The sequence below is a fragment of the Alosa pseudoharengus genome, unplaced genomic scaffold (genome assembly GCF_046254945.1).
Source record: "Alosa pseudoharengus isolate Yale_2024_CS ecotype anadromous, Long Island Sound unplaced genomic scaffold, YU_APseudo_1.1 YU_APseudo_1.1_scf_24, whole genome shotgun sequence".
NCBI lineage: Eukaryota > Metazoa > Chordata > Actinopteri > Clupeiformes > Clupeidae > Alosa > Alosa pseudoharengus.
The window spans coordinates 9,188,284-9,200,704 of record NW_027468689.1 but is presented as its reverse complement, the minus strand read 5'-3'; the positions used below and the strand labels follow the sequence as shown (position 1 = coordinate 9,200,704).

At 43.9% G+C, this 12,421-nt stretch overlaps 1 protein-coding gene across 1 annotated transcript; it reads right to left on the bottom strand.

Moving 5' to 3' along the window:
- Nucleotides 1-1,417: 1,417 nt before the first annotated feature.
- LOC143142283 (tetraspanin-8-like) lies at nucleotides 1,418-9,894 on the bottom strand. The gene is made up of 9 exons (XM_076303072.1): nucleotides 9,715-9,894; nucleotides 9,518-9,574; nucleotides 9,219-9,332; nucleotides 8,849-8,923; nucleotides 7,726-7,803; nucleotides 3,776-3,904; nucleotides 3,641-3,685; nucleotides 3,399-3,482; nucleotides 1,418-2,138 (listed from the first exon to the last, which is right to left on the bottom strand). The coding sequence occupies exons 1-9, from the start codon at nucleotides 9,772-9,774 to the stop codon at nucleotides 2,013-2,015; spliced, it is 768 nt and encodes a 255-aa protein (XP_076159187.1). The 5' UTR covers nucleotides 9,775-9,894; the 3' UTR covers nucleotides 1,418-2,012.
- Nucleotides 9,895-12,421: the final 2,527 nt, after the last annotated feature.

Sequence of the window (12,421 nt, the reverse complement as noted above, 5' to 3'; positions counted from 1 at the left end):
GCCGCCGAGTAGAGGGACGTGCCTAAAAGGACTTTGCTTTGGTCTACAAACAAACCCACGCACGATTAAATTGTTCCCTGATTGGTCACATTTGACAGCTGAGACACTATCACGCAGTCACCTAACCTCACATTTAACTTATTAAGAGCTCCATATGTGCATGTGTGTGTATGCATGTCCAAAGTCTAGGCTTCTCCCACTCTCTCCTATTATCGCATGTAACACCGCCGGAAAAGTAAGCCTAAGACATTCACTTGATATTCAAAACATAGGCTAGATAGATTAAAAGTGGAATAAACTTGAAGCCTATGTGTAGGCCTACAAAAATATATCAGCGAGTTGTTCTGCTACAACGGGCCAATTGCTTTCTCACTGCAAACGAACCGCTCTAGAGTTCGATTGGAAACAAGCCGAGACCACCTCCTCCAAGCGGTTTCGGTCCGTTTGTTTTGTTCCGAAATAGTGTTTGCTGCTTCCATACTGTATACCCAATTGAACTGATCTTTGGGGGGAAGCACCCTTAGAATTACTTTAGGGATTTTCTAGACTTGACAGGGTAGTGTGGATAGTGAAGGAAATGAGTGGGAGAGAGATGGAGTAAAATTACCTCAGGCCTCACTGGGCATGTGTGTGTGTGTGTATGTGTGTGTGTAAATTATACAGTATACGAATCTATGCATTTCATAACATATCACAGCAGCTAGTGATGTAGACGAGACCGCACATATCGAGACCAAGTAGAGGCCGAGTCTTTAAAGGGTGAAGACCGAGTCGAGACCGACTCCAAAAACCATTGGTTTTTAAATGCAGCCGAGACAGTGAAGATCGAGTCTTTGAGGAGGCAATAGGAGTCCACCTTCCAATGTAAGTTGAGACCGAGTCAAGACCGAGTATTTTTGCTTTCAATTCCGAGACGAGAACGAGTAAGCAAAAAATGGTCTAGAGACCGGACTCAAGACCAAGACCGGACTCGAGTGCTACAACACTATCAGCAGCACATCATCTTGGGCTGTGACACTTTTTTGTATGTTTATTTACTTTACAATTAAAATTAGTATATTGCATTTGAATGACATATAACATTAATTCCCCTGTACAATATGTTTGTCTAGGTCTGAGAGTATCAGACACTCAACGGATTAACTTGGTTTCACTTTCATTTTCAACATGACCACAGTATGTGCCTCAAGTCCCCTGCCTATGAGACATGCACTTTCTCAGAAACATAGGTACTTTCCTTGTAGGTTGGAGTAGTCTTTCCATCACACAAGTCAATACCTTCAGAGTTCTGTACACTGGAAATTATGGGAGTTATACGTAATCTTTAAATGTTCCATTTTAAAGAACTAAAAAATCTATTTTCTATAATTAACCTTTTATTCAGTTCACAAAAGAAAGGAATGAAATATGATAATGATAATGCAACAAACCTCACTGACTTTAATGTAGAGAAACAATCATAATATGCATAATCAACAATGAAGGTGTCCTCCAACTGGTACCTTTCCAACGTGTATCCTTTCATTTCATCATTTTAAGAACACCAATCTAACTTCTGAAGAACAAAAAGGAAACTCTTGTACAGTAAGAGTTGCAAAACCATATTCGAGAAAGTGCGCATACGCATGCTGTTGCCACATCACCAGACAAACATTAGGCAATATATCAAGCAAACAATTCAGATACCTTGTTATGCAGCAACATATATAAAGACACTATTTGTCATAATTAAGATGGGATACATAACCTTATACCATATAAAATATGGACATTACAATGAACTTCACGGGTTACTGCTGAGCAGTAATTTCCATGTTTTACAGAATCAACAAACCATTTTCCATATAATACTTTTTTTTATCCTTCTAGCTGTGCAATCAAGCCCAAAAAGTTAAACAAAACACGGTCAAATCTGGCAACATAAAATGTTATCAATGAATACAAAAAGAAAAGCATTTGCCCTGATGATTTTCAAATACTGATCCAATAGGAAGCCTGTTGAAACAACAATCTTAGACATGCACTGGCATACATTTCATTGTATACAACTCCTCATATGCAGGAGGCTTCGAACATTCATAAGTCACTTGCTTCTTGATCTTGCAGGTGATGATGATGGCCATGATTACCCCAATAAGCTGAGGATTACAAAGCAAAAAATGTCATTATTGTTTTATGTCATTAGGCTAATTTTTAACATGTGATCATAATCATAATCCATAGCATGTCATATTACGACATGTCATAATTATCAGTGCCTACATATATGTTTTATGACAATCTGTTTATAGTTATCAGCACTTTGGGCCCTATCTTGGTGATCTAAAAGCGCATATCGTATTCTTATCACAACGCAAAGCGTATTCCTATCTTACACTCGAGTTTTTCGCCATGCCCTTCTCTTTTATTACACGATGCGCCTAGGGGTGTGGCAATTAACGACCTAAGGTGTGGTCTGGAGCATTATCTAAAAATCGCTATCTTACACCATCTAAAAAGCATTACGCCCTGACCAAGGAAAACCTGGTCTACAACGAAAGGCACATATAAAGCGCAGCTGAAGACGCACTGTCACGGGATGTAAGCAGCAACTCCTCTGCAGCATAAATGTCCTTGGGTTTTTTATTCAGTTGTTCGAACATTATTGGGGTAAGTGTTGCTTTTTTCAGGCTATGTTTTCGATGGTAACCCATTGTCAGTCAATAGTGAAAGTGTGACACCACGGTGAACATTATGACACCACGGTGAAGGTAGTTTCACTTTGACTATAAGTTAAAATAATAGACAAGTGCAGATGCGTGTAGGCTATACCCTGCTAGGTTTTAGTAAAGCATGGTTTAGTAGAATATCTGTTCCATGCGATGTGCCGCTGACTGTCAAAATATCGATTCGCTGTTTGATGTTGCGCAGCTTGCTGTTAAATGGAATGACAGATGTCATTCTCATTAGCTTAAGGGATGTTACGCCCAAAACACACCCATGACTGATTAAGAAACATATGAAGTGCATTTTTGTGCCAGGCGCCTGACGTTTGATAACAAAACCACCCCCAATGTGGACTGGACAAACCCCTACATTTATTTAAGCTATTTGCCAGTGACCATGCGTTTTAGATCAACTAAGATAGGGCCCTTAATTTCAATCGGAGATACAGTAGTAGTGGACAATTTATTTTTTCAACCAGTAATTATTACCATAGGAGCTGGATCATGCAGAAGGACCAAGATATGGTAGACCTCTGCCTTGCATTTAGATTTGAAATACATCGGACCAGTACTTTTGTAGTTTTGTTAAGTTATATGAGCAGACACACACAGATGGATGGCGGCCCCTGTTACAATAATCTCTTCTCCCCAAACCAGGCCAAAGGTAATAATCAAAACAATGAAAGTTCTTACCCCCACAATTGAAAATCCAAAGAAAATCCCAGTTGCAGCATCCATCATCATATTGAAATACCGCATAATGAGAGAGTGACATGTCTAAAAACAACATTAACAGATGAATTTGAACAATAAAAATATATTTGAATTTGAAAACTGTAACATGCTTTTGTTTGTGGGACAAATACATTAATTTACCAAGGTTTGATGTAGCCTACAATGATTTGAAAGTGTGTCATGTTTGTTCATATTTATACCTCACTGTAGATCGCTGTAGTCCTTGTCTCGTAAAGATTCCAATACTGTGAATAAAAACAATTTTTATGATCAGGGTTTCATGGAACAAAGACAGGAGATATACAGTACATACTGTAAATACAAAAAAACATTACCTCATATCTTCTGAGAGACCTTGTCTCCTTGCATTTTGGAGTACCCCGGTAGGATGCTGGACAGATGCAGGACTCTGGAATCTGTAAATTCCAGTCTTGGTAGCCATTGCGTGTGCCACAGCACTTAAGCTGTAAATGCATGAAAAATAGCACTCTCTCATCACCTTACACAATAGGAAAAAAGAAGACCATCTTCCTTTGGATATCATGTCCTACCAACTACAAATTCTCTGTATAAATGTAAAGGTACAATCTAAGATTCTAATCCCATACACTTTTTGTCACAATTCAGTGAAAAGCTCCTCATGGTGGTTGCTATTTCTTGTTAGCACTCAACAAAACCTTGGTGTTGTCAGGATCTGGCCCGGACTTCTGAGTTTGTGCCACCCTGGTGGCCATTTTGTGTCCTGTGTTTGTCTTGCCTGTTTCCCATGTGCTTTGTGTTTACCTGCCTGTCACCTGTCTTGTCTCCGCCCCATCTCCTTATTTGGTCATGCTTCCTGTCTCGTTAGTTTTCCCTCCTTTTCTGCCTCTTCACCTGTTCCCTGTTATTGTCTCGTTGGTTTCGTCCAGTCCTCTGTCTCTCTTGTTAATTGCTCTGTGTATTTCTACCCTCCTGTTTCTTTGTTCCCTGTCGGATCGTCTCTCTGTTTGTCTTGTCGAAGCCCCGTATGTCTGTAAGTAGTTCGTAGTTCATAATAAAAGTGTTTTTTTGTCTGTAATTCGGCCTGGAAGAGTCTTGCATTTGGGTCCTATCCGCATATCCTGACAGAACGATCCGACCAATAATGGACCCAGCAGACCCTGAACCGCCCTGGGAGGAACCTCAGCAGATGGCCTACTTGTTTGAGAGCTTAAATGCAGTCCTACATGGCAACACGTCGTTGGAGAGAAAGCTGGCAGCCGTGACCCTAATGGAGAAGAATCTCTCCTCCAAATCTTGGCTGGCGGCACTTCCAGCGGCAGCCAAGTTGCTGGCTCAGACCACTGGCTTGAGGAGAAGCCTGCAGGCGCTCCTTGCTCCCTCCAGTGAGGCTGCTAGTCTCCCACCTGACCCTGCCCCTCCAGCTCATTGCCAGGGGCTTAGGGTGGGCGTGCTGCGCCTGCAGCCGGTCACCTCAGGTCCAGAGCCTCAGCCTGACGAGTTCCAGTTCCCCCCTGAACTCATTCAGGTCCCTCAGGCTAACTCCAGGAGGAGACGTGCCAAGCGTCGTCCAACCCGGTCCTCTGACACCATGCCTCCTGCGCCCAGCCCAGAGGCGCCTGCTCCTGCGCCCAGCCCAGAGGCGCCTGCTCCTGCGCCCAGCCCAGAGGCGCCTGCTCCTGCGCCCGCAGCCGAGTCAGCTCCTGCGCCCGCAGCCGAGTCAGCTCCTGCGCCCGCAGCCGAGTCAGCTCCTGCGCCCGCAGCCGAGTCCGCTCCTGTGCCCGCAGCCCAGTCGCCCGACGCCACGCCTGCAGCCCAGTCGTCCGACGCCACGCCTGCAGCCACGCCTGCAGCCGCGTCTCCCGACGCCACGCCTGCAGCCACGCCTGCAGCCCCGTCGCCCGACGCCACGCCTGCAGCCACGCCTGCAGCCCAGTCGCCCGACGCCACGCCTGCAGCCCAGTCGCCCGACGCCACGCCTGCAGCCCAGTCGCCCGACGCCACGCCTGCAGCCCAGTCGCCCGACGCCACGCCTGCAGCCCAGTCGCCCGACGCCACGCCTGCAGCCACGCCTGCAGCCCAGTCGCCCGACGCCACGCCTGCAGCCCAGTCGCCCGACGCCACGCCTGCAGCCCAGTCGCCCGACGCCACGCCTGCAGCCCAGTCGCCCGACGCCACGCCTGCAGCCCAGTCGCCCGACGCCACGCCTGCAGCCCAGTCGCCCGACGCCACGCCTGCAGCCCAGTCGCCCGACGCCACGCCTGCAACCCAGTCGCCCGACGCCACGCCTGCAGCCCAGTCACCTGCAGCCGCGTCTCCCGACGCCACGCCTGCAGCCGCGTCTCCCGACGCCATGCCGGCAACCCAGCCTCTGCCTGTCTGTCTAGCCCCGCTTCTGCCCGAGCCGGATCCGCCTCCCTCTGACTTTCCGGCCCCGCCTCTGCCCGAGTCGGTTCCGCCCACCTCTGACTTTCCGGCCCCGCCTCTGCCCGAGCCCTTCGTTCCTGTCTATCCTGAGTGGTCTGTCCCTGTCCCAGTCACTGTGCCTGTCTTTGTGCCAGTCACCATCCCCGTCACCGTGCCAGTTACCGTTCCCGTCACCGTTCCCATCTCTGTTCCCGTCTCTGTTCCCGTCACCATCCCCGTCTCTGTCTCTGTCTGTGTCTCTGTCCCAGTCACCATCCTAGTCACCATTCCAGTTACCGTCCCAGTCACCATTCCAGTTACCGTCCCAGTCACCATCCCAGTCACTGTCCCTGTCACTGTCTTTGTTCCTGTCCCTTCCCCTGCCCCTGTGTCTGTTGTGTCTGAGTCTGTCGCCCCGGTCGTCCCGTCTAAGTCTGTCGCCCCGGTCGTCCCGTCTGAGTCTGTCGCCCCGGTCGTCCCGTCTGAGTCTGTCGTCCCGTCTGAGTCTGTCGTCCCGTCTGAGTCTGTCGTCCCGTCTGAGTCTGTCGTCCCGTCTGAGTCTGTCCTGTCTTTGTCTGCTTGTTCCCTGCCCAAGCCCTCCGAGTCTGCCCTGTCAGAGTTTGCCCTGTCCGAGTCTGCCCCTGCCTGAGTCTGTCCCTGCCTGAGTCTGTCCCTGCCTTGCCTGAGTCGGTCCCGTCTGCTTGTTCCCTGCCCAAGCCCTCTGAGTCTGCCCCGTCTGAGTCTGCCCCGTGTTTACGGTCTATCGGACCGGTCCCTCCGTCCAGGCCCCCTCCGCCCACCCTGGTTTGACTTTTCTGGGGACGCCGGGAGGCGTCCGTTGAGGGGGGGGTACTGTCAGGATCTGGCCCGGACTTCTGAGTTTGTGCCACCCTGGTGGCCATTTTGTGTCCTGTGTTTGTCTTGCCTGTTTCCCATGTGCTTTGTGTTTACCTGCCTGTCACCTGTCTTGTCTCCGCCCCATCTCCTTATTTGGTCATGCTTCCTGTCTCGTTAGTTTTCCCTCCTTTTCTGCCTCTTCACCTGTTCCCTGTTATTGTCTCGTTGGTTTCGTCCAGTCCTCTGTCTCTCTTGTTAATTGCTCTGTGTATTTCTACCCTCCTGTTTCTTTGTTCCCTGTCGGATCGTCTCTCTGTTTGTCTTGTCGAAGCCCCGTATGTCTGTAAGTAGTTCGTAGTTCATAATAAAAGTGTTTTTTGTCTGTAATTCGGCCTGGAAGAGTCTTGCATTTGGGTCCTATCCGCATATCCTGACAGGTGTTTGCAGAAAGCTCTCTACAAATAGGTAAGAAACCCACTTGCTCAGACCGAGTCATCGACATATAGTGTCAACATGTCACCTATATATGAAGCTCTCACGAGCATGGAAGGAAGGGGTGCAATTTAAAGCCCCCCCCCCCCCCCCCCCCCCTATTTTTACCTTAAAATAACATTTCCAAAATCATTTTGATGGCACATAAACTCTTAATAGGGTGAACAGCACTTCTTCAGCACTCTAAGCAGGTCTAATCACTTGTAAAACAGCCTTAGGAAGTTGCTGTTTGGGCATGAAGACTGCGGGGAGGAGGAGGAGCCCACAGATATGATGGACAGCTGTTACTGGAATTCCACTTTATATGATTTAAACCCGCTCACCTGTCAGACTCAGCACGTCACACTCAAGCATCACAAGCGCTCCACCTCTTCCCCCGTCTCCTCTTTTCATTCACATGAAGATCCCTCATCAGGAGGTGTGAGCGAATATTGCAAACTAGATCTCAGCTGTAGGCAACCCAGATCCATGGAAAAGCTACCATTCCAAATTTGTTAACTTCTATAATTTAATTACGTCAAGCATTCTGGTTGGTTGAACTAAAGGAAATAAGTATAAGATGTTTACTTACCTTGAATTTTTCTTGAACCTGCTGAAGATGCTCGTCTATGCCATCATTTTCAAACAATTCTTCAACTTTCCTGGATAACTTGACAAAGTGTATTAGAGAAGATATTTAGTATGTCTAAGTCAGACATCAGAAAACTACATTTTGCATTAGAGAACTAAATTTAAGACTGGCATGAAATATAGATTTTTACAGAATGTTTGTTTTATTTTAAATATAACCTTTTAATTATATTTTATTTTGTCCAAACTCCTTTGTTTCATTAATATTTAAATGCTAATAATTCCATTGTTTATCTTTATCAATTTAGCTTATTTTTTCTTTTCTTTATCATTTTACTTGTTGTATGTTATTTCTAGCCTGACGAGCCAGACCCACATCAATATTTGCTGCTGCTAGGGTGCGTCTAGATTTCTAGGCTGTTATTTTTCTTTTTTTTTTAAATGTTTTAAGTGTATTGAGACGGTGCATGGTGATACTGCTCTATTGAATAATAAAACAAAATTACAGTGGCTTACAAAATGAATCCGCCCTCTGCAAATAATCATATCACCATTTTTTGTTTATATACATACACACATATTTTCCCAATCAGTGTTTTCAAGAGTTCTTTATTGCATTTCTGAAGGCCTCTTGTTGTAATAACTTACTTTCACGATGGGGCTTGTGTTTGCTCAGTCAGTTTCTCTTTGCTTTGTTTCGTCTTGTAGTTTCTAGTGGTCTCTTTTAGCCCTATGTTCTTCTTAAGTTCCCTTACAATTGTTATTTAGAAAACAATAATCAAACCACCCTAGACTAAACTATTTTTAACTATGTCAGTTTTTGCTTCTTTAAATTACCATTACCCCCCCCCCCCCTCCCCAATATAAGTACTGTATTTCTTTTTTATTATTCTATTTTTAAAATGAAGTGAAAATAATAAAATATATTCATATAAAATAATATGAATTTCAAGGGGGTTGAATACTTTTGCACTTTTGAACACTACTTATTTTTCTCACTGTCTAGGCTACTGGAAAACCATGCTCCATTTTAACACATATATTTTCTTATTTTAAAAACAAATAGCTACTGTATATAATGTCATGATATTAAATATTAATATTTTAAACGTAATTTTTCTTACCGTTTGCCTTTCAGAAATACTCTCAACAGCCCCAATCAGGCAACTGACCGTGCCAATACCGACAAGAACCGAAAACTGTTGAAAAAGAAGATTATATTTATATTCGATAGATAAGATAGATCTTATTTACATTAAACATTTATTTTTAGGTTGTATTAGTAGTAGTAGCCAACATAACTAGGATGAATAACTATGATTGAATAACTATGATTGTCTAACACAGTAAAAAAACAATATTTGCTTTACTTCAATATGCTTCTGATCATTTAATAATGATCGGCCAGGAATAAAAACCCGACTTGAAAACGGCATTTTCCTCATTAATTGAACCTCATTAACAGCAAAATGAAGGCTGACTTCACATATTTACCGTGATGAGGGCCCATTTCTTCTCTTTGTACGCACCATAGACTCCAAGAAATGATATGCTTGCCACAATTAATCCAAACAGGGATACTGACCAGAAATTCCCCACTTCTTTTTTCTGAGAAACATTTGGTGATAAATGAGACATAAAAATGTGTTGGCTTTGCTGTCTGCAAAATGCTGGCTAAGGTTAAAAAGTCTCTAAACTCTTAAACCTAAATTGAGTAATGTTAAAAGAGACCTAAACCAGCCTATAACACAGTTATTGTGGCCATTGATTGACCGTTGTTCTGAAGTCCTTACCATTTCTGCTGCCATCCCTGAAAAGTGTGCAAGTGCAACAAATGCAACGCCTGTCAGCTGGAGGGAAATTAAACAAACAAATACACGGTGATAAATAAAGACAACCACGATGCTTATAATTTACATCATTGCAGGAGAACTACAGAAAGAAAGTTGGTTGAGAAATATCTCCTCATTCAAATAATACAGTTACTTACAGCGAACAGTGCGTTAAAGACGATAAAGAGCCATTTCAAACATTTGTTAACCGAACCCATTGTAATGGATAACAACGAAGGATATTCCACAAGTATCTTCAGGTGCGGGAACAACTGTCTGAGAACGCCGTCACCTCTGGACTAGAACTACACTAAAAAACGACCACTCTGTAACGAGGGCTACTTTCGGTTTTGTAAGATACACACAGTAGCCTATGCTGCGGTTTCCGGGTTGAAAGACGTTTTACCCGAAATCATGTGCTACAGGCAGGGTAGGAATTTCACGGCGGCCACGACGGCCATGGCCGTCGTAGCCCCTTGCGTTGGCCGTGAGGCCCCTTTGAAAATCAGAGGTTTACAGGCCACGGTGGCCTTGGTGCCCCCTTTTTTCAATATTCTGCTTTGCGTCCTACTAATAGCGATTTTTATTTAGCCTGTGGCCTGTCAAAATAATCTTAGCATTCACAGCGCAAATTAATTTAGTCTTTTACGCAGTGGAGAAAGTGACCGCCAAGAAAGAAAGTGCGTCCAAATTCACCCATTCTCAGTTGAACTACTGGCGAAGTAGCCTATTCATCACACAGACATCACAAATATCACATGAAAGAGCTTTTTCTCAGCTTTTAAACGATGTTAGCCGATAATTGCTGTGTTGAACGGTTCGCGAGAAAAGTAAATAATATAATTCAACTTAATCATACATTCTAATGAAGGTTTTGCGTCCCATGATCTCCCTACCCATTCATCTCGGTGGAATACTTTACGAACCCTTCTTTTAACACATGACAAACCATATATCAGAATAAACAGGAGACCTTACCGAACACAAAGGTGTAAAGCAGTCCCCTGTACAGTTAGCCGTTCCAGAGTAATCCCGTTTTGTATTTGCAGTAAAGTTCGACATACATGGATGTCTCCAAATTTGGGCTTTCCGTTTTACAATGTGTTTAAATTATTCCACATGAATTCATAACGGGCCAAATACAAAATAAATGTTACAGATATCGCCTAGATATTGGTAAATCAGAGGACAGCTGACTAAGAGTTTGTGAAAGTAGCCTTAATGATCACAAAATGCTAAGCATGCATCTAGGCTATTTGAGTTTCTTAAAGTTGAGCTGTGCTTAAATTGTTCAATACATGATTTCATAACAGGCCAAATATAAAATAAATGTTATATATAGCCTAGATATCTGTAAATAGATGATCAGATGATTTACAGTTCTATGTAATGTGTCATGTTTCATGTTTTTGTAATGTTTCATACAGTGATGCAGGTCTACTGCAGTGAATAGGCGAAATACAACTTTGATCATTTTTATAGCCTACTACTGTATAGTTAACTTTGGCCTTGGTGCCCTGACATGCCCCACCAAATATGCCCAACTGAAGGCCAAGTGGCCTTGCCCCCAGAATGGTGAAATTCCAAGCCTGGCTACAGGCTTTGAGGTCATGCTTCAGATGTTTTGTTACATTTTGTTGGGGCTGAAGGCGGCTCTTTTTGCCAGGATGCTTTCATTTAAGAGATTAAGTTTACACAAAACACAAAAACAATATTGAATATTGTTTACATGATCACATAAGTTAATTTGACTTTATCACTTTACAATGATATGACCTTGTATAGAATGCATTAGTTAACAACAGGTTGTACCCCTACAATAGTATCTAAAAGCACTAGGCTACCCTATAGTTCAACTAAGATCACTGATCAAATGCTACAGGAGAGGATAGCCGGAGATAGAAGGCAGGGTGTAATTTCTCAGAAATAATCACCAATCTGTACATTTTTTTCAATTGGTACAACTTTCACAATTCACATAGGCCTAGCGATGGCTCAAGAAGAGGGGATTATTGTGCAAGTTAAAGGGACACTTCACCGATTAGCATTAAGCTTTGTATCGGTAGAAGCCCGGTAGGATTTTCAAATGACCATGCTTCCCTCGCTCATGTCCACCTGAGACGAGAGATATCAGTATTTTTTGTCTGGAAAAAAATCCTCTGATGACGCAAAAATCATCATTTTGCGTCATAGCAGGATTTTTTGGCCAGAGGCTAGAGACTACTAACCTGACTCTCGCCAGATGAATTTCGTTCCGCCTAGCTCCACTCATCCATTTGGGATCGCTCCATTGGAGAGGTGTTTCAGAAGGCTGGGCCTTATCAAAAATCCTTGCATATGATTGGATAAGCCACTTGTCCGTCATCTTTATTAACGTGCTACTTCAACCACTCACATCATAGCCAACTTGTGACGCTGATGATGCTTGTTTCCTCGTTGTCTGAATCAAAACAGTTTTACAGTCGCTTCTCCGCTACGTCACATCTATGAAACTCCCGCCCTGCGTCCTGATTGGCTCTACCATAAATTCTGGTGCCGAAATCACTCTCAACAGAAGCGATCCCAGATGGATGTGAGTGGAGCTAGGCGGAACGAAATTCATCTGGCGAGAGTCAGGTTAAGAGACTACCTCTCTAGTTCTGCATGTTTTTATGATGTTCATGAGGAACATCAATTTTAAGGTTGAACCGAAAACCAGAAACATTAAATTACTGTTTCTGTTCGGAACGAACCAATTGGGGAAAAAATCTGGTTCAAAGCCCTGCTTGTAATCTTATTAATCTTAATTAATCTCATTAATCTTTGTTCTGACTAATTTAACTTTTAAAGGGTGTATCTGCGATTGCGGGGTAACGTCACTTCTGT

Excerpts from the sequence above, each read along its gene's own strand:
- LOC143142283 (XM_076303072.1), bottom strand. The coding sequence starts at position 9,774 with ATGGGTTCGGTTAACAAATGTTTGAAATGGCTCTTTATCGTCTTTAAC. Across the intron at positions 7,804-8,848 it reads GTATTTCTGAAAGGCAAACG|TTATCCAGGAAAGTTGAAGA; the intron begins GTAAGAAAAATT and ends CACTTTGTCAAG. Across the intron at positions 3,905-7,725 it reads AGGTTCAAGAAAAATTCAAG|CTTAAGTGCTGTGGCACACG; the intron begins GTAAGTAAACAT and ends ATGCATTTACAG.